General features: G+C 37.2%; 4 protein-coding genes across 7 annotated transcripts in view; 3 read left to right on the top strand and 1 right to left on the bottom strand.

The window, feature by feature from the left end:
• The window catches only part of M (zona pellucida domain-containing protein miniature), a 258,694-nt gene that overhangs the window by 25,432 nt on the left and 210,515 nt on the right, over positions 1–22,747 (bottom strand). The gene's annotated exons all lie outside the window — the stretch shown is intronic.
• On the top strand, positions 9,035–9,946 carry LOC140672091 (uncharacterized). The gene is made up of 2 exons (XM_072903929.1): positions 9,035–9,233; positions 9,567–9,946. The coding sequence occupies exons 1-2, from the start codon at positions 9,147–9,149 to the stop codon at positions 9,918–9,920; spliced, it is 441 nt and encodes a 146-aa protein (XP_072760030.1). The 5' UTR covers positions 9,035–9,146; the 3' UTR covers positions 9,921–9,946.
• LOC140671734 (uncharacterized) lies at positions 14,426–16,138 on the top strand. Its single transcript, XM_072903298.1, has one exon. The coding sequence runs from the start codon at positions 14,449–14,451 to the stop codon at positions 15,778–15,780; it is 1,332 nt and encodes a 443-aa protein (XP_072759399.1). The 5' UTR covers positions 14,426–14,448; the 3' UTR covers positions 15,781–16,138.
• Sol1 overlaps positions 16,282–22,747 on the top strand; it is a 278,403-nt gene continuing 271,937 nt past the window's right edge. The window contains exon 1 of one of the 2 annotated variants that reach the window (XM_072903292.1): positions 16,282–18,825. Coding sequence is in view for 1 of the 2 variants with exons in the window: in XM_072903291.1 (XP_072759392.1) it covers positions 18,823–18,825 (3 nt within the window). In the remaining variant the exon portion in view is untranslated. The remainder of the gene's footprint in view (positions 18,826–22,747) is intronic. The other variant, XM_072903291.1, reaches the window with a different exon arrangement.

Below are 22,747 nucleotides of genomic sequence, written 5' to 3'. Positions count from 1 at the left end.
TGATTTTCCTTCTTTCAGTTTATTCGTATTCAGGGGTAAATATTGAGCCCAGTGTCTTTAATAGACATGACTCTTTCGCCTTGGGTTACAATTATTGGTGTCAATTTAAAATATGCGATTAATAGCGGCAGAATCTATGAATCGTGTCGATGTTTAGATATTTTCAATTCGAACGAGCAAGGTCTCTTTGACGTTTCTTACAGGAGTGACAAGCATATAGTATTTTATTGTTCAAGTATAGAAACTCGTCATCGTCTGATATATTTCAAGAGAGATAGTATCTTCTCAGGCACTCTTAGATAGAGCCCAGCGTGAATGAGTCGACAAAGATGTCAAAATATAGCACGTACAAAACATTTATAATTGGACCGTAAAAGGAAAGAGACATTTCTATTACTACTACTATTATTATATTATTAGCATTTATTCGTTTATTTACCGTTTTTGTTTCATCAATATTTGCTTTAATGACCACACCACATGTTGAGCTCTTAAACAGTTTTTTTTTGGCTATATTTAATTAATGGAATTATAATTTCATTTACATTTGCCGAATAATTAATGGCGAGAGCTATTTACGGTACTTATATTTTTTCGCGTTCTTGGCTCTTCTTAAAATTATTACGCAACAGAGAGCACTTACGAAAGCAAAATTGAGCACGAAAAATATTACATGGCTGTTCCTTTGTGAGAGTTTTTTTTCTGTCGAACCATGTAAATATTATATTTTAATTGATCTTAAATTTAAATATAATTTTATAGTGCGGTATTTCCGACAGCAAAAAAAAAACAATATCGGTAGCGGGGCTTGCTGAGAGGCCTTCTTGTTGAATTTCAGGTACATGCGGATATTTTATGCGGTACCTTTGCCCCGGAGGTCGAGCGAGTATCTTTGAACTTTGAGCGAGATTTAGTGGCATCTCTCTGCTACAGGCCTCGCGTTAACTTACGGCTACGTGCTCCCCATGCGACTATACTCTTCGTTTTCAGGTCAAAAGTTCGAAAGTGGTGCATATACGTTGTGGATACCGCCGGCTGACGTGAGCCGCCTTGTGTCGAGTCCATGAAGAGCCAAACGATTAGCAATGGCACTCACGCCGATACTTGCTCAAGCAAATATCCAGCGAACCCTGTAGTACAGACATGTTCGTTCGAGGAGTATTAATTTTGTGCAGTATTAATTCTTTAAACCAAGGTACTTTCACGAGTGTTTAGATATGCACGATACGTAATGGCAAATACTTTGATGCTTGATCGATTCTTCTAAGACGAAAAATTTAAGATACCTGATGAATCGATATTTACTCGCGCAAAAGTCTGCTGACCTCCTTCAATTAATGGCTCTTGCAGAAAATCGTTAAAATATGTTAAAGGTGTAAATATTTCATCTCGGGAGAAGGTAATAATGCCATTACTATACTCGTAGGGCCCATTCAAATCATGTCGGACGTGTTTGCACGCGAGCTACATTCATTTCAGGTACTGAAGTTCTATAGCTAGTTTGTAGGTGAAACCGACGGAATACGCGGCGATACGCGTCATATCGCGCATACGGATATTGCGATTATTGGTGCAGATCAACGAGGTTCCGAGGAGAGAAGCGAATGCGGATAGAAAGCGAGAAAAAACAGAAAAAGAGGGAAAAAAGGAGACGGAAATTGCTGCGCGGGGTCAAGGTCGCGCCTTCTTAAATCTTAAACCGAGTAAAAGACGATAATAGCCATTGTCGCGATAACTAAATATATCAAGGTAAAACGCGAGAAATGTTTGGCAGAGAGCATAATTTCTATCCTTGTTTGATATGAGATTTAAATTTTACTTTTGAAGATCTTCAAAAGCGTGCGTGTACCAATAAAGGAATTAAATGGAAACGAGAAAAGTCGGACGATTGCAACTTTAAATCTACTTGATGTTACGTGCAAGCCGCTTAGTGAAACGATGCGGTAATTTCAAAGATATACATGTGTCTGAAATCAAGTGAGATTGATGTACGGATGTACCCGTTATCTAGTCTTACAATCAAAATCAGGATTTAGGAACAGCCGGACGTTAAGCATGTTATGCGTATGCTACGCAATTGGCAAGACTGTATGTAGAACGACATGCAGTTAATTGAATGCGTTCCTACGCGTAAAATAGCAATTTTGTACTACAATTTGTAATTGCTACTTCCCCGTTTTCATCTATAAATAAACTCGAACGATAATCACGTCACATTAATTACAAATGGCATTCATATGATGCTTAACATGTATCTGCGTTTTAAATATCAAGTAATCGCGGTGTTTAATATCAAGATATTTACGAGCGATGTCGCTATCTAGAAAAATGACAATAATTCACGTCTATTATTAACAAATATCGACGAGAGAAAAAAAAAAACGCAAGTTGTATATTTAAGGACCTGTTTCACGTATATATCTTTTCGTACATTCGCTCACATCTTGTTATAATTTACGTTAGGAAAATATCATTAAAACACGATGTTGTGTTATTACAGGAACGCAAACATCGACGAGAAGCAAATTTCAGTTAACCACCGGAGAAGCATCGATTCTGCGCTTCTTTTCATCCGCAATGCTGACTGCTACCTGGAACACAAACTGGCTTCCGCAGTTTCTCGTACTTACAACAACGTGCGTCACGGGGATGTAAGAGAGAAAGAAAGAGAGATAGAGAGAGAGAGAGAGAGAGAGAGAGAGATCAAGGGTCTCGGCTATACACAAGATCGCTATTCCGTATGGAGTATTCAATGGACACGTACTCCGCGACTTGTGGCTCGAGTGGGTAAAACGCATCCTTCATTTCCGAGGCAGAGCTGAATTAGCCGTCCCGAGACGAGGTAGCCCGTTACCTGGGAGAAAAGGACGACGAATCGATGGCCGTTGCCATCACGTCGAGTGCTGGCCTATTATTTGTTTAGCTCGCGACTCCGCTTCGCGTCGCCCATTACTTAACTAAGCATCAACTTTGAGTGACTCCAACGATTGTCGTTATTGTTGTATCGTCGTCGTCACGCGAGCTGTAGCCGCGCGAAAGAAAAGACGAAGAAGGCCTCGTCTCCTCGAGGTAGACGAGGCAACGGCTTCTCTTCGCAACGCGACTTACACGGAACACGCCGTGCCACGCCTCGACCCGGACCCTTGACACCGCGTTTCCTTCAGAACTCGGTTATCTCGACATTACGAGAGAAGCCATTCCGGCGCACGTACACCGGCGATTATGCGTGCCAAACTCCCAAGTAGAATCTACCTTGTTCTTTGTATAAAGTGCTAAATGAATTAGTACTTGGAAGATTCACGACGCGTATTTTGGATAGAGTCAACACACGTGTCGCTGGTTCATCGCAGATTTCTTTACATGAATAAACTATACGTTGTACATGTTGCGTGAAAGAAAGCATCAAAACATACATACGCAAGTATTCTCTGAATTTCTCAACGATAAGTTGAGAGCGGCAGTTTTACCGGAGTTCTCTGACATGGTCCGCTTAATTAGTTTACTCAACACAAGCCCATAGTTTGTATATTTGTTGTTTGCCTCTTTACGTGTTAAATCGGACTCGGGAGTTCTTAAAATTCGAAAGTATTTTTCTTGTAATTAATTTTCTTCAAACTAAATAACATAAATAACGATAATAGAGAAGAATATCCTTTTTTAGCAATTACATTCGATATTACGTTTTTCTACAGGTTTCTTAATCTGTTATATTATATATACTTCTTTATCTTTTTCATTATAATTTTTCGACAATTATGCGACAATTTTTTTTCAGAGATCTTGATTTTAATCCACTCTTATGGAAATTATCTGCTGAAAAATTTAAAACAATATTATTAAAACCATGATTAAATATGATGCAAAGTTAGAGATTGAAAAATAGGATAGTATGTCGATTTTGGCCGACTTTCTTTCATCCGTCGCTCCCGTTTCGTGAACGTAATAAGCAACTTTTGCTACATCCTGTATACGCGCGTGGGAAACATAAATCATTACTTGAGCGGAACCGATGAGTGTTACGATGTTACCGTTCGTGATTAAGTATGAGTACACGGAGATACTTAATCTTATATCCCGAGTACGGAATCGACGTGAGAGACTACAGGCAGTTACACATTATTCCGTGTTATTTGCAAGTCGATCGAACGATCCGCACATAACGTCTCTGATTTACGTAGGCATCGAGCGCCGCTCGAAAGGATCGTTGCGGAATGCAACGTGAGATTATTATATATATTATCCGGAAGCGCAAGATTTCGGTTCATAACGTAAAGGAAGAAATAATTATACATGCATACATGTATATATGTACATATATATAATACATATATTGTATACATATTTAAATACACGAGCGTGAATATGATACGAACGCTCGCACGTGCCGGCTGTCTGCCGTCTATCTATTCACGCAGCCGTGCCTATCTACTAAGTAGTTGAAGTGCGGTGGGTAATAGCGTGACAGCCAGTAAGACGGATGTTGAGCGGTAGCACGTGCGTGAGCGTCTCGAGAGCGTCATCCTCAATGGCCGGTCAACTTATAGATGTAGTGATGGTGTATCCGGCGCAACGCGAACGCGCCATTAATTAGGTTCAGTGGGCATCGCGGTGGCTTTAACGGTATACCAGAGAGACACGTTGCCATTAACACGAACGCTTCGACGATTCGACGCCGGTCGTGTAGAGGCCGGTCGTAACGAGGATCCGAGTTCTATGCGCTTATTCCGCGGGGTCCCTACTTTCCATGAAAGAAAAAGAGAGAAGAGAGGTGGGAAAGAGACGCCTCCCTGGAACGTGAACCACGGTAAATATAGGCGCAGTCACAGACATGGCAAAAATGCCTGTCGTGTCTGGCATAACAGTAAAAGATTAGTTTACTTACATGAAGGAAAGATCAGTCGGACGCGCGTAGCCGGAATTTTTCGTGAAAGATTGCACATCGACACGTCAGTCGGAAAGACTAAAATTCAAGCTCAGGAATTGACTTAGTAAGTTTAACAAGCAGGAAAATGACAGACGCGCTTGCAGGAAGATTGTACGACGAAATGTTGGATGGACAAACGTCCAGCGAGGAAATTGCGGACAGCGAAAAGCGTCCTGCTTATTAAAAAAGTTTTTCCATTTGTTAAATGAGAGACAAAGCTCTCTCTCTCTCTCTCTCTCTCTCTCTCTCTCTCTCTCTAAATATATAAAGCGGAGAGCTATCACAGAGCAGACATTTTGCTACACATCGCAAAGCAACATTTTGCTACATATCGGTCCAGACTTGTTGCACCAGGTAACAAAACCACGTAGTTTCTTGGAGACCAGGAGTTCGTCGCTCTTGCCTGCGATGCTCGCACCTGCCAACTAGTCGAACCTGATTAAGCTCGTGTGTCGTATGAACTCTGTATACACGCTTACTCGCCTTCGCCTTTCAGAACGAACAATTTTTTCGGGTCGATCCATCCGAGGAAACGGCGGATTCTTTTTCTTCAAAGTTTATCGAGCTCTCCTCTCGAGCTTTGTTATCTCGAAATTAGATCGGAGCATATTTTCCGACAGAATTACGATAACACGGCTCGCGCGGATTTTATCGCGTATCCGGAATACGAATATTCCGTGAAAACGTATACCTTTGTTCTCTCTCCCTTCGAGATCGTCACGATCAAGATTTTTTTGGAGGATAGCGCACGATTTGCACAGCGATACGATTCCTCGATCGGATTCCTCTTCCAGTAGCTAGGGATAAACGCGAAAGATTTGCTGACATAAAACAGCCGTCCTCTTCCCTGTGCTGAATCGAATTCGGTTAAAGCAAGAAACAATTTTACGAAAGAATTTTTTTTCACCAACTTTGTTAGTATGAGTAGCTATTCTAAAAAGCGAGACTCTACTCAAAGAACTTTTCTCACATATGGTTTCAATACAGGTTTCTTTTATATGGTTTCGCATATCTAATATAAGTTTTGAGAAAAAATATAATCAACCTCAAAGCGGGAATTGGCAAACGATAGAACGTGATTCGTGAATAGGTCAGAAATTCTGCTGGCAATTCCGATGATTGTTCATACTAATTTCATTAGATAATTAACCGCAACGCAAGCGTTCAATTTGATTTGACTAGATTTGCCTCGTCCCGATGCACGTCGGCGACGTAACGAACGTGACAAAAAGAACAGTCACCGTATACGCAAATTAAGCAAATGCGCTTTAATCGAAGCTTCTGTAGTTGTAGTTTTTACGTAGCAAGAGACGCTCCCAGACTTTACGAGATCGATTTTCGTCGTTAACGTTATTGCATTTTTTTTCAGAGCGTCGCTTTAACAGCTCCGCAAAATACAATTTACTCGGAAATTCAATTCTGTTACGTAGATTGTCGTGCACTATATTCTCTACGTCTACCATATAGATTTCTTGTTAATGAAATAATAAAAGGTATAAAAAAGTCAATAAAGAGAACACGCTATATTCCTATTGAATAGTGTAAGAGAGGACCGTTCCAATTACTTGTCGAAAAAGAAGCCATGAAATATAATTGATGTAAAAAATCTAAATCGTTAGATTTCTTCTCTTTTTTTTAAATAAACGCTAATTTTAAACTCACACCTCTCGTCAACTAATTATTTTAACAAGAGAAAAATAATCGTTTTTTTTTTTTAATTTATTTTCTGAGCTTTATTAGCAAATCAGTAAATTTTCGAACTCTCAACGTACCGACATCGAGAGCAGAAATTTCATTTTAACAGAAAGGCAATTGTTAATTACCAGTTAGCATTCTGTGGAAGCCAGATGATTGCTTCGTAGAAATGCGACCCTATATGGTGCACCGGTGCAACGAGCGATTCATCTTTTGGATACGTCAAGGACGGAAGGACACTCTTTTTATTCGATTTGGTTGGAGAATCGCGACAGACACCAGCTGCGAATATTTTCGAAAGAGCGCAGAACGAACTAAGTTGGTTTGATTTTCTGCAGTGCCAACACTATCGTGAAAATTTAGAAAAAGAAGGAAATTTTTCAATATTTCATATACCATTTTGCAGAGGTTTTATTTCTTTCCACTTTTCAAACGCGTATATTCATCTAAATTAAGTTTGCAAAGAAAAGTTAACAAATATATAATTTATATGAAGGTTAATAAAATTTTTAAAAAAAGATAAAGAATTGAGCACAAGAGAATTAAATTAAAAATAAACCTTATAAAAAAAGTATTTTGTACAAAGTATAGAAAAACCTAAATGAATAATTGACTGTATGAGATTCATAAGTACAGCTTGACTTTACTGTGAACTGTAAATGTTACTATTTTACTCGGAAATGAGAACGAGCGAAAAAAGCGCATTGTGCATCTCCCGAGTATGTCCTTTTGTGATAAGAGTTTAGAACGTGCGATATGTGTCTACGTTGAATCGCAGGACTGACCTGCGAAAAAACATCGTAGACTGATGTATATAAAATTTAATATATTCAGCAAAAGAATCTTAAAGTTAGATAATCATTTTTTTCAAACAAAGTTAAAAAAAATGCCAAAAGTAAGAAAAAAGATTTTTTATTTTTCTTGCCTTTTTTCTTGGTTATTTAAATTAAAATCAAATATTTGTTTAGTCTTGTCTTTTTTTATATACAAGAGAAGATGATACGAGATGCATTTGCATGTAATTGCGTTAAACTTAGTTCACTGATAAAGTTTATGATATTGATCGAAAAAAACGACAGAATACGATTCTGTCATTCATAATAAATTTTATATGTATCGTTATCTAATTGAAAGTTTCAACGTATTTAAAATAAACCTTTTTAATTAAAAATTTATTTAAATATAAACATGATTAAAAATACTAACTTTATGTATAGAGATTTATATATATAAAAAATTTTTTTTTTTATTTATTTTTCACACATTTTTACGAACCGCGGGATTCCATTAATTTTTACGATATAAAATTAAATAATAAATAAAAGGAATTTCTTTAGCTTCACTTTGATAAATTTTAAATTAATTTTAATTTCGCTGAGAAAGAAAGATAAAGAGAATTTTCTTTCGTATTTATCAAACATTGATATAATTGAAAAATTAGATTAAAAATGATTCTTTAATTAATCTTTATATAATTGTAAACTTATATTATTATGATTGTGCACCATGTTTTTTTATTGACAATGAGTATAAAAAATATAAAAGCTTAGAATCATCTGTCAGCCTATACTTGCCGAATTTTATATTATACACAAATATACAAAATTTATACATCTAGACTAACAAAGTTCTCAAATGACAGATAAGAAACTGCCACTAATGTTGTTTCGACTAATTATAATTAAAATAATATAATTATTACGTACATTCAAATTATATAAATCACATTAATTCTGACGCTCTCGAATGTAAATAAGATTTGATTATGAATAACAACAATAAAGTTCTGTCTATATATGAGCATATATATAAGCATACAGTATATAAAATAAAATAAAACAAATATTTCTCGATAATTAACATGTATGTTTTATATATTTTTCTTTTATATATATTTTATTTCCTTTATGTAGTTATTTCTTTTATTATACATATTACCTGTTATTATTTTAATTACATTTCTTTGTTGATATTCAAAAACAAATATTTCTCGATAATTAACATATATATATATATATATATATATATATATATATATATATATATATATATATATATCAAATATATAAAAATAAAAAAAATATATATATATATATATATTTTTTTTTTACTTTTATATATTTTAGATATTTTCCCTTTATATATATTTATTACTTTTATTATACATACATATTACCTGTTCCTACTTTAATTACATTTCTTTCTCATATTTCTGAATTGATACACGCACATATCATGCTTGTGCTTTACGCCGGGAGTGTACCGACAGCGCCATGCGACATAAACTATTTGAACTAATGACATTCCGAGTATTTGCCCGTTTCGTAAGATGGCGTTTCCTGGCTGTTATTCGACGCATTTCTTTTAAAGCGCGGTGCAATTCACGATTCACGTGCGTCTTTCATAATGAGTTTCTATTCATACGTTTCCCGTATATTTTGTATAAAGAATACCGCATTTAAAATTGATTATTTACATAGTAAGTAATGCGTATTTCGGCAAACATCGTCAGTGAATATTGGATAACATGTATCGTACTGAATTTATCACGCCATGGATACGGATGCGAGCGGAGGAGGTTAAAATACGAAAAAAGGAAAAACTTTTAAGTGTAGTAAGTACGACTGTCTAATTCCTGTCATTACATTTCTTTCTTGATATTCTCGTAGAAGATAATGCAACGCCATAAAAAAAAATAAAAGTGTGATATTTACAACATATTACAACATATATCGTAAAAAAAGACATTTATACGGGATTTGTTACTTCGCATTACATTTAAAATAATAAAATATTCACATAAGATATAGAGTAAGTCTTATCACACAATCATGTTTGAAATAATAATTAAAATAAAACTCTGTAAAGCGAGGAGAGAAGAGTTTCTTAAATTAAATAAAGTTAGCAAGCGGATGTATTTGTATATTTTTGAGACGATAAATTTAAGGCGGAACCGTGGATCGAGCGATATGCGACGACGTATTTCGACAATCGCAAGCGTGAGAGGAGAATCGCTGACGCGAGATCGAGTTACGATCGTTTGCACGACGTAACTCCCTACGATCCGAGTAAACCGCGATGCGATCGCACCAAGTCAAGTCTCATTTGGGCGGAGATACACGAGGAGAACAAACGTCACGTCGTGCCGATGACTGCTAATCACTGGTACAGTCGACCGAATAGAATCCAAATCGATTATCCGGACATGAGATTTGCTCGATCGAGCAAAACCAGGGATTTCTATAGCCGAAACAGGATTCCCGATCTAACATCCGATAGACCGGAACGAAACGCTTCGTAGGTTGAACATCTTTTACCGTCTTGCGAACCCGAGATTTCCGTGTCAACATTGTTTTTCGATATAAAATGCAGTTAAGCAAAATGAAAATATTAATAATTAAAGAATTTGTACACTGTAACAAATATCTATTTTACAAATGTTTTGTTTTATTTTTATTCTATTCAAATATTGCTATAAAATTGATAATATTGAATTAATTTTGTGCAAAAATTATCGAATTATTCTCTCTCGTTTTCGATATTTTAATACTTTTGTGAGAATTATTTTAAAATCGACACGCGCTATTGTTAGTCCTTTTACCAGTATTTTAAACTAGAATTAGAACAAATGTTTCGACACGGTAAATGAGTATTTGACATATAGAACAGGGAATGTTAACGCAATTGCTTATTAATATTAACGCATCATGTTGTGTTTTCAAACATTGGGTAAGCATATAACAATATTGACAAAATATAGGATTTGTCCCGGAGCAGAACAGGTAAAGTATGATATGCTGTAAACTACGTTCCCATGGATTTATAGTCTCGCATACTCCCTATGATTAATGAATTATTTTTGTCGCAGTGTATAAAACATATACATACCATATTTTTTTACCTCAACAGAAGGGATGTTGTGCAAGTTTTCTACTATTCAATACGCAAATGGATTAATTAATTTTTAGAAAATGCATATTAAAATTTCAAAAATTTTCTTCTGTAACGTACGTATGTTTTTTATTTTGTCATTATTCATCTCATTTAATGAAAGCGAAATTTTTATCGCTGTATTTTATCTCACATAGTGAGATCCCGTATAGTAATTTGATACTGCAAGACAACGTTATTACATCGCGAATATCTTGTGCTCTCGGTACATAGTAAAGGTCGGCTATAAGAGAAATATTCTTCTCGGATAAGTGTCCCCTTATATCCTCTACTTGAGCGAGCGCGGAACCTCGAGATTTGTTTTGTCTAGTAGCTGACTTACATACATGTGCAACTGAGACTTTGGAATTTTTTGATATTGTTATTTCACTCGCTCTCTATTCGCTCTCGTTGTCCTCGATAAATCGCCAGCAAATTTAAAAGGATAGTTCAATAATATATAATTGAGATTCAGAGAGATTTTATATATATATTTTATACAACTCGTATTTCCCATTATTTTGTTATATAAACGACCTTTATAGGTCTCGTTTTTAGAGTAAAATATTTTAATCCTTCGTGATGCGATATTCTTTCTCAAACTTTCGCTTTCTCTATTATTGCGTTTGAGAACATAATTCACTATCAAGATTTATTTCTCGGATAGACCAATGAAAAGAATCTTATGTACATAAAGATGAAGTATAGATAGTGCCACATAAAGCTACTTTCACGACTTATATTGACTATATATCGACCGGCTAGTTTAAATTCGATATCTTTAGCATATAGTTACCTTATTCATAGACTCTGAAATCTCTCTTTATTATGTGTATACATATATATATATATATATATATATATATATATACTATGCATATTTATCATGTTTTTATATTCTTTAATTATACCCGTAAAAAAATCTTTTTTACGAACATTTCGATTATTATAATAATCGGAAATACTCTTTTGACAAAATGCGCAACAATTTTTGCGTATCCTATATTTTTATAACATTGGCATTTTTTAACGATTCTAATGCATTTTTCTCGTCTTCGATCAAAACAGTTTGATCTCGTATTTTTCAAAGCAATTCGTGGACATCTCTCGTGTCCCTAGGTGTTTCTATTTTCTCCGCCGTCTTCTATGCCACTTCTATGCCACGGAAGCAAGCTTGATACCGGGATTGCTTTACTTCCGAATACTCAAAAGGAAATGCCACGAAAAGAGAGAGAGAGAGAGAGAGAGAGAGAAGGAAAAGAGCGCGTATGCACACAGTATAAATTTCCGCCCTTAGCTAGCAACTCGGCATCGAGTTTCATGCGAGAGCCTTGAAACTCAAGACTCGGAAAGTGCCGACTTTAGCCGGTGACGTTTGTGTCAGGAAGAATTTTTTTTTCTCTTTTTACCGACGATATTTATATACACGTCGCGGAAATAACGCCCGGGGATTTATATCGCGCCCCACGATGTTACGAACAATTGTTGTACCTACTTCGACACTCAAACGCCAAAGGCATTATGTCCCCGAAGACGTAACCATCTAGCATCGCGACGGTAGGTCAACCGTTTGAAATGGTTATTACATATTTTAAGGCAGGCGTTTCTCAGACAGAACGGAGCTACGTTGCTAGCGTATAATAAAAGACGCGACGCGAAGGACGCGCAATCGAATAAATAATACACGGTTGCATCATTAGACCAATAGTGAAGGATGAGACTTTATCCAGACGTAGGTACTATAATTGGAGACGACGAGAGTTTTAAATTTATAATCGAATATGCATGCAGAGAGCTCCGTCGCGTCTCGCGGTAGATTTTTCCCACGAAAGCGTGCATATCGTATTAAGCAATGCATTGCGGAGAAAAAAATCCGAAAAGGGACTTGTGTACTTTGCATTTAGTACTAAAGTCGAAGATGAGTCGCACGTCACGTCACGGCTCTCCGCGAAATGCTAATCGCCACTGAGGACTTGTGCGCAAATTTATGTGCATTTAATAGGCGGTCGACATGACTCTCTCTCTCTCTCTCTCTCTCTCTCTCTCTTTCTCTCTCTCTCTCTCTCTCTCTCGCTGTTGGTAGTTAAATCATTAGAGATACGAGAAATGCGACATCTGTTCGCAAATCGTTGTTTATTTCCGACTCGTTAATTAAAAGTCTAATTAGTACCGCGTCAATTAATGAGAATTCCACTTTTGCCGGGCTCTACGTGGCCGTTTCTCGCGTTCGCGCAGAAAAAGGAAAAGATCGACGACGTTCCCGTCGGTTCTGGCACTGCGTGATGACTAGCAATTGCAGACTCCTCGCAATATTTTCTTTCGTCACTATTTATTTATATGATGCGCACATATTTTTTCACGCTCTTGGAGCAAATTTTATTTTGTGTTATTTTTTTTTAATAGCAACAAAATTGTTGTAAAATTTACAACTTTAAGAAGATTATGATATTTTTAGATTTCTTTTAATATATAGGTAGTTGCAACAATTTTTAATCTCTGCTGTAGCCATTAAAATTTATACTTGCTAATTAAATATATACCTAAAATTATTATATATCACATATCAGGTTGATTTTTGTGCCTTTACACCGGCGAGAAAAATTGCTTTATAGTAGATGAACATTGTGGGAAAACCTTATTAGGAGCAATTTTAAATTGGTTACTTCGTCGTATACATTGATATTAGCGAGCTCGTCTCCGTTCTCGGCTTCGGGACGCAGTTAATCGAATTACCTTTGGTACCGTAAAGTAACGTAGCCGAAAGGGCTATATAGAGTGTGACCCCATTAATAGTTGCTCCCGAGAAGTTAGATGCGTTTGCGCAGTGAGGGCGAATAAATTTTGGCGGTTACGAGGGGAGTCGTGAAGTTTCTCCCTCGAATTGTTTTATAGTACCCGATGGACTTTAACGGTTTCTCTGCCTGGGATTATACTTATTATTATATCATTCCGTTCGCGCATCTCTCGACGCAATCACGCAAGTAGTATTCGTTAGGAATCGCGGCGACGAAAGCGAATGTACGTGCGCTTACTTTTACGTCGCTACTTCACTACTATTAACACACTCGAACAATTAACGTCAACGATCTATTTCCTTTAAACCTGTATATTTAGTTGGCACGTTATTGGCGTTAATTAATGGTCGTGCCGGTTTCACCACGAGTTAATTGTTAACAATATACGTACGAATTCAAGTTCCGTCCTCCGATGTTTCATCGAACTACAACTATAATTCAGCATTAATTTACTCGATGCAAGGGCGATCGACAGTGTTTCTCGATGATTCTAGATTCACATTCTATTTCCGTCAAATCCGCAAACCGATAATTACTGCAACAACTGTTTGTTTCGCGCCGGCGCGCGAGATATATACCCCAAGATAAATACTGCAAGCCGCAAGTATTCCAGCTTCATCCCCGCAACATTTTTCTCGAGCCGACCGCGCACGGTTTGGCGAGCTGTACCAGTAAATTTCCGGTAGTACACAGACACGATATCGCGATACATGACTCTTGCTTTTTTCTCTTTCTTTCTTTTTTTTTTTTTTTTTTTTTTTTTTTATTTACCCTCAGAAACGGTATATATATATATATATATATATATATCATGAAATTCGTTTCCTCGTCACATTGCTAAGGTGTATCAGATAGATTTATGATGCGACATAAATTGCAGCACTTCGCTTGGAGATATTTACTATTGCATCACTTCACCGAGCCGTCTATTTGCAATCTGTGTGCCCATCTATCGCGTATCAAAAAGATAGTAAGTTAAATATTTGCGCAAATAAAATCGTGCCAAGTTCGCGGAAACAATCGTATTTTCTGTTGCGATCACGAGACGCCCGACGCCTATAAATTTAGCGTGAACGTCGTCGTCGTGATCTAATACAGTGCGACATGACGGCGATAAATGTCGACAAGACGTGCTGCGCGTTGCCGATTTCGCTGCAGGATCATCGGGAAACGTCCCTCCTGACTGATCGTGACGTTAACAAAATATTAGAGCGTAAATTCGGCAGCGGTAACTTTCGACTGGTTTGTTGGAGATTGGAGCAGCCCAGCAACGTTTTCGGCTTCGCAGGCCAATATTATCGTTTGCACATTACGGCAAGATGTGCCGCGAACGGAGAAGAGATACAGAGTTTGCAGTTCTTCGCCAAAACACCGCCGCCGCCCGACAGTCCACAGTTCAAGTTTGTGACCCGTTTCGACACGTTCAACAAAGAGATCGCCGTTTATACGGATGTAATGCAGCGAATGGGCATGGGTGGATCTTCAAAATGGACGGTGGAGAGTTATCTCTGCAAACAGGATGTCATCATCGTTTTGGAAGACGCGTCGTTAGACGGCTATGTCACCCCGGATAAATACGTGCCGTTCGACGAGGAGCACTGCGACTGGTTACTGAAAACTCTTTCCAAGTTTCACTCGAGGTCCTTCATACTGGACGAGAGACTCCGCCGGGAAGAGAACCGGACTATTTACGATTTCTACGGACACCTGCTGATCGATGTTCTTTACCCCGAATTTATTGCGGATGACAGAGCGACGATGCTTGCCTCCAGTATCACGGGTTTTAATGCGTTGGTCGATCTCGTTGAGGACCTCGATAATGATGCTAAGGATGATATTAAACGCCGTATCGCCGTTTGGTCGCAAAAAGTTTCGCAATTATTTGGACCGTCCAAGAGACACAGAAACATCATGTGTCATCGCGATATCTGGACGAATAATATAATGTTACGATACGATCCGACCGGCAATATAAATGGCTGTTACTTTGTAGACTGGCAGTTTCTTTGTTATTGTCCACCAGTGATCGATTTTGCTTGCTGCATATATCAAACCACAACTCGAGCTACCTGGAATCGTTATTTCGATTCTTTTACAAAAATCTATCACGATTCGCTCGCGCAATATCTGGCGGAAGAAGGCCTCGACATTAACGATCATCTACCCTGGACGGCGTTTCGCGAAAGTTACGAAGATGGACGAAACATAGCGCTCTTTTATGCCGCGCTCAATCTGCAGATAATGCTGCTGTCTGAACCGATAACCGCGCAATATCTTCGTAACGACCCCAACAAAATCGAGCAAATCCTGTACAACGACGAGCGAGCAAAATTTATACGATATCAGTGCGAGACGATACCCGCATTTAAATCACGTCTCTTGGACGTCGTGCTCGAGATCAAGGATCGCCTGCCCGAACATCCGCCGAATTTTTAACTCTGCGTGGATGGTGAAAAACGACGTGTTCGCACGCGCGTGTCGTTGCTTTAGCTACTTTACGACCTGTGATAAAAGATTGGAATCGCGCCAGGTAACATTGTCGGAATCTCATTTACAATTGTCGATTGCTCGTAAGTTTCGAAAACTCTGTCGTTTTATCATTCGGAGGGAATTTTGTTCGGGTTCGATTAAAACGGAGAATGATAATGAACGAAATATGCGTAACCTCTTTCTTTGATACTGGATTGATTGAATCATTTTGTAAAATTATCGCTAATTTTTTTTCACAACATAAAACATGTACATTTATCCTGTACAATAATTATGATTAAAATTAATGATTCTATGTGAAAAATGTCTCCGGAGTAAGTAATTTATGTCAAGAACAAAAAAGATTTCACGTCTCAAGATAGTTTGGTATTAAGACGTGTATTGGATGGGTAAAGAAATATTGGAATCTCTGCTCTTCAGTTATAATGGATGATGGAGAAACGCTTCTGATGCAAATAGACATATAAGAGCGTTTCCATAGGAATATCATTTCGCTCATTTTTCAAACGTCATCATTACGTCTCGTTTCCTCTTCGTAAGAGTTTTTTCCTCCATATTCATTAGCACACTGAGAAAATAAGCAAAGTACTGTGTCATGTTTTTGTTCAAATGTCTTTTTGCCTTTTTTTTTTTTATTTTCACAATTGATTCAATATCAAAAGAAATAATTGTTTTATCTTCATCTCCGTCATTCGGTCGTCGTCTCAATCTTCGTTAAACGCACGGTCGTAAGGAAAGCTAATTCTACGGTTAAAACCATTGTGTGGCGTAGCGCTTTGCAAACTTAAACGAGACCATCATTCCGTGTTACGTCAGACGAACTTTGTCATGAAAAGAAAAAGGAATTACGCCGCGTAATAAACTTTAAAACAGTCAGCCGCGGGAGAAAGCGCAAGGAGAAGTCTCTGGCTCTTGAAATAAGTCATGTCACATTAGCGTATAATGCACTTTGTTATTTGCAATAGAAAGAATTTTTTTTAGTATTCCAATTTAATCATACGTATGTTATGTGACATGTATGTACATACATATGTACAATTATAGTTGACACATCTTATTTTTGTGCAAAAAAATACTTTGCTTTTATATATATTATATATATTATATATAAATAAAAACATATATTTGAGCATATGTATATTTTAGATAATTTGATGATTTATGATAAAATTGAAATATATATAATTATATTTATAATTTTATGTGTTGTGTTTTATATTAAAAAAAATATATGAAGAATTAAAACACACACAAATACTGAAATACATGTCAGAATACGTAAAATCAAAATAGATTTCTATTTTGAATTCTATCGCAAATTATAGATCATGTAAAAAATAGATTGTATTCTTAATAAACGTTTAATAAAAGATCGTGCAAAACATACATTTTTTACGATATGTAGCAGTGAATCGAACAAATTCAATTATTTTGTTCACGTAGCGACATTATTTAGTGGCATTCGGAGTCGTCGTTCGCCGGCGCGACCAATGTACCCACGAGGTTTCTTGGCGATAAAATGATGAAGAACGGCCAAGTTTAATGGGCTGCGACGTTATATCGAATTAAAGCGGAAGTTCCTTTTATTGCTGGCTATACGAGATGTCCGTATAATCAGGCCGCGATATGTACTGATATGTATCCGCTTACGTAAACTTTCGACGGCCAGATGATATTTAAATATTCCAAATAGTTATTGCGTTAATTATATAATTTAAATGACTGTAGTGACTATATTCCTGATAACGATTGCTGAATGCGCGGATCAAAACTGATCTATCTCACTTGATTTTCGCGACTGCGCGAAACCGCTCTATCTAGAATAATATTATGATTCCATTATACGTAGTAAGGCGCATCTACCTTTATCGTTGTGGTAAAGAACTCGGTAATCTTTCGTAATAGAAATCGCGGAAGTGTATTAGCCATCATATACGTACGAATATTGCCATCGATTTTTTCTTCTACGCTACTGCCCGCATCGATCCAAATACAAATAAATAAATTTTCAGTTACCAATGTGCATAACTAAAATATTCTTGTCCGCTATATTTTTGACTCTGCGTGTGCTCCGAAAATGTTTGTTCCGGGAAAACTAACCGAGTAAACACTTTCGATCGGGAATAATTCGTAGCGTGTAAGGAACTTTGGACGTACATTCATCTTTCGAGGGGAAAGCACATAGCAGCGGGTCGCGGACACACGCTGTTTATGCGAAATCCTGTGGCTCGTGGCGGCGAGAACCGAGAGCGCAGGCGTCCGGAGTCCTGTGGCGGCAAGCACGGACTCGGATTTTCTCTAGTGTCGCGTCAACTGCCGCTGGAGAGTCGTGCGCATCGCACCCTCGGCCTTGGCTGTGCCAAGCCTGTAACTCTACCCCCTTTTTCTTGCGTGGCTTCACGTTTCGTCGTCGCTCGAGACATTAAGTCCGGAATTTTAAAAAGTACTTCCGGAGCGCGGCCAATCGCGCGAGACTTAAAAGCGTTCTCTCGAGACCCTGTTTATATTTTTTTAGTGCAACAGTTCTTTTCTCGGAAACAAAAAAAAAAAAAACAAAAAAAAAAAAATCTTTTCAATCACCCCGATGTGAAATATACGTACGCGTCGCGAAATTCGATTCGACACATTATAAACGATGGTGAACGATTCTTAATCGGAATTCCATCGATCGAAAACTAACGGAATAATCGATTTCCGGGAAATCGTGAGAGTGCAGAAGAGTAACGGGCGCATTTCATACGAACATAATCGTTCAATGTGACTGGCGGGTGCGAATTCGGTCGAAATAGCGTTCATCCCGAGCGCGTCCCATTTCCGGTGGTCCGCGTGGAAGCGTGACGTATTCGCAAAGAGGAACAGTGCATCCATCGATCATGAATCGGCGCGACGTGCGAGCGCACGCTGATTCGGCCGACAACCAGTCGTCCGCACGTCAAGGAATGTTCGCGTCGGACGCCAAAGCATGAGGGACGCGAAAGCATTGACGTAATGGTGAGCTCGGTGCTATTATTTCCTGTATCCGGGTTATAACGTGTTATGCACTATTCAATTCGCGAAAACAATAGGGTAGATTATCGTAAGATAAACGTAATCAGAACGTGCTCGTAACAGAGTGCTCGTACATATATCCTGGTGCTTTGAAACAATCGTTCAAGATAAGTTGGATGCTTGGCGAATATTGTTACTGTTGCGAAATGAATAACGCTTTCGAGAATAAGAACCCACCGGCTGGCGTACATACATGACGGAATTGATGATACGCGAGTGAAAAATCGTAAGCCTCGCAAAGTGCGAATTCGCGTGATGAAAGGGAAGGTAGGTCGAGGAGAGGAAGGCGCTGTATGCGATTTACGTAATATACGAATTGTTATCGCGCGCGACAAAGACCGCGTCGAAGGAGTTGACCTTTCGTAGGAATGGAGCGCGGAAGGATGGAAAATGGCGTGAGAGTTTCAGAGCCATCAGCCATTAATGGCACGTGTCGAGGTGCGCAATCTACATACCTAAGTATGTACATAAGCGACACAATGGTGTTCCCGCGATTTCAGATTCTATGTTATTCTGTTCCAACTCGACACATACATTGTTACGCGGACCTAACCGACGGTCGGTGATTGATCGAACTAATTATTCGATCGATTGTTCGTACGTGACACGTGTACGAAATAATACATAATCATTCTTATGTTCTTCGATATGAATTAATTTATCTCGCTTTATAATAATAACAAAAACGTAAGGCGCGCAATATTATCAAATTAAGTGCATATAACAATTTTTAATTACAGAATTAGAATTAACTTTTAATTAAATATATAAACGACGCAAGACGCATTAAAAAAAAACATTTGACATTTGATTTATAACTGAGATATGCTCATGCTTTTAACGATTGTATAGTTTATACTGTTACTCCAATATTTGTTCAACCTATTTTCAAAAGTTCTCAGATCATCTTTGAAAATTTAATTTAGCAAACAATTTTGCCTTGTAAGAAAATTAATAATTAACGACTTCTTAGAGTAAAACTTTGATATTTCTACTTTCGACTTTATATTCTTCAAGTTACTTTAGTTTGGTTATTTCTGGACGGTTTAATAAAATGTCACTCTTCATAGTTTATTGCAATGCGCGTATACGCGACGTTGAATCGGCAAGTTTTAAGCTTTCAAAAGCAAGAGATTCGGCCGTCGAGCAAACAGAGGATATCTCCCGCCGCCAATGATTTATACGATGTTCGTGGAATGACAGCGGGTGACATTCGTGTAGTATCCGACATGCGTGCAACGTATGCGTGTTCAAGCACGTGACAGGGATCATCATAAGCCACGATACACGTTGTACAACTGTCTTTTCAAATACGGTGTACACATGAATTATGAGGTTTACAGTCTGCCGATATCTTTCTTTTAAAACACTCTTGCTTCTCTTCTTTACACATCAAATAATTTTTTTTTTTTCGAAAGTGGTACAGATGATTTATTTCAATTAATCTCACAACCTCTGTTCATTCCCGTGATTGTAAATTTATAAATAGAAAATTTAAGATTCATTATTGTAATACACACACACACACACACACACACAAAAGGTTTAAAGAGATTAATTTTAGAAAAAGATCTATACTCTTTAGAAACAATGTAGATGTTTGATTCGTAAAGAGGGAGAGAGAAAGAGAGAAAGTTGACATGATAAATACGTTTCGTTTATGACCGAGCATAATATTAAACGTGTAGAAATTGCTTAATAATCTTAACCGCTTGTCAGGCAAAGCTGTGTCAATTTACCCCAATGTCTCGTATCCACGAGGAGGTTACGTGACATATTACCCAGACTTTATACACATATAGTACTGCATATGCATGCATGCGGTTCGAGATAAACCGCTACGAGCTAATGGCATTAAAATGTCTCACGACTAATCTCATTTGGACATGTATGTGCGTGTGTAGCATAGCCGCATTTCAATCCGAATACATACATATATGCACAAACTTCGACCTTGCAAAGTAGGAAAGCAAAAGCATGAGAGGCATAAGTGAGACACACTCGCAACGTCACTTTTACAAACCGCAAGATTTTATTTACACTTTCGTGAGCGCGCGGTTCCCTAGTCTCGTACGGAGATTGCATTATCAGTCACGTTGACGCATGTAAACCGATTTCGTTGGCGTTCATGTACCGACGTTGCACGTGCATTTACGACCGTTGCAGGCGCCGCAGCTCGCGGATATACTGTTTCCCGGAGATATGAGCTTGATTCGTATGAGGCAGAACGAAGTCGTAAACCTTCTCCGACTTGCCAATTCGAGCTTCGAGTGATCGATAAATAAGCAAACGTAATACGGAAGAACAGCTAGAAAGTGTCACGGCGAGAGATCAGTAAATTATAGCCGGAGAGTTGGCTCGCTGTATTTCGAAAAATATATTCTCGCATTTGCCGGAACATCTTGTCAAATTATACAGTTTACAATGAAAAAAGATTTATTTTTAAACTGAAGAAAAACAAAGTAGTGAAAAAGAGAAGAGTGAGAAAATCCTTATAATATTTTTGGTGCTAAATACAATTTTGACTTTTAAAATTCTCTATCAGTTTTAAATTTAATTTAAAGTTGTAGAAGATAACTATTTTTGGGTCACCTCACAAATTCTGCAGATGTTATAGTAAGGAATTTGTTGTCAGGATTAAAATTAATTAAACTTTTGTAATAAAATATTAAGTTTACCACGAGAAAAAGTTGTAAATTAAATTATTAAATATTACGGACAATCTACTGAATATTTTTCATCTTTTTGTTTAAAGTTTAAACTTTACAAGTTGTTCAAAATAATGACTACAATTATGTCACAATCAACTCAAAATATTGAGATTAATATAGCAGATGTCCCAATTATTAAAATATTTTCGCAAAATTTTGTATGTATTTCTCAAATTATATATAAAACCAATGTTAAAATTAACATAGATTAAAAATTGACGGAGCCAATATATTAAATATACCGTATTTATGATAATTAGTTTAATATTCAATTATCAAAAATCTTATTAATTGTAATCTTTTTTTTTTTTTTTTTTTAAATCAAAACAGTATGATTAATTTTGAACAAAATGAAATTTTTTAGTACGTTACCGTTAGCTTTAACATAGTTAATATCAAAATAATTTTTCTTTACAATTTTGACTTTAATTTTTTCAAAATTATTATGCGATAGAACCTTTTTGAAGCCAAAATCATATTGTACCAAAAATTGCAAAAAATAATTATATTCCTTTAAAAAAATTTTTTTTGTTAAATTGTGTTATAAGAGTTGAATTTTACTAGCTTTATATAAAACAATATCTTGGAAACTGAATCTATATGCGAGATGGATCGCTTTGGTAACGAGTTGCTTTGGGATCACTATCTAGACGATTGATCCCTTGAGAGAGGTTCCACGAGGTGACACGTATATCTCGCGCGATGCGACGTTATGCAATTAGACATACACAGTTGTACACGCGACCATATCGGTAAACTCTCGAAATCCAACATCGGCTCGTTCATATGTCGGCGCGATTCAGTTTGAAGCCGTAAATTAACCGTAGCCAGCAATCCGCTACGACAAAATCTCGGTGAAATATCCGCCAGAGTACCAATCGGCAATTTAAATGGAGTTTTTTTTTTTCGTTCACGCGAGATATTTTATGAGTCATATATTTTAAATTTGTTTTCGCGCGGACTCGGCAAAACTATCGCGTAGCGACGTGTCGTTTCTCCAAGTCGTGTATAACGCGGAGGCGGAAAGATTATCAAATTCCTCGATATCGATTTAACGAAAGGTATTAAACATCGCGACAAAGTCACGAGTGCAAATTATTTTTCTCGGCGAGTATGAGCTTTAAAGTCATGCGCTTAAAATGATAAAGTTCGCT

This window comes from Anoplolepis gracilipes, chromosome 12 (assembly GCF_047496725.1).
Source record: "Anoplolepis gracilipes chromosome 12, ASM4749672v1, whole genome shotgun sequence".
NCBI lineage: Eukaryota > Metazoa > Arthropoda > Insecta > Hymenoptera > Formicidae > Anoplolepis > Anoplolepis gracilipes.
This window is presented reverse-complemented; position numbering and strand designations above follow the sequence as displayed.

What these genes read in the sequence shown, in the direction of transcription:
- LOC140672091 (XM_072903929.1), top strand. Translation starts at nt 9,147, where the DNA reads ATGTATCGTACTGAATTTATCACGCCATGGATACGGATGCGAGCGGAG. An exon ending in AGGAAAAACTTTTAAGTGTA is followed by an intron (nt 9,234 to 9,566) that starts GTAAGTACGACT and finishes GATAAATTTAAG; the next exon opens with GCGGAACCGTGGATCGAGCG.
- LOC140671734 (XM_072903298.1), top strand. Translation starts at nt 14,449, where the DNA reads ATGACGGCGATAAATGTCGACAAGACGTGCTGCGCGTTGCCGATTTCG.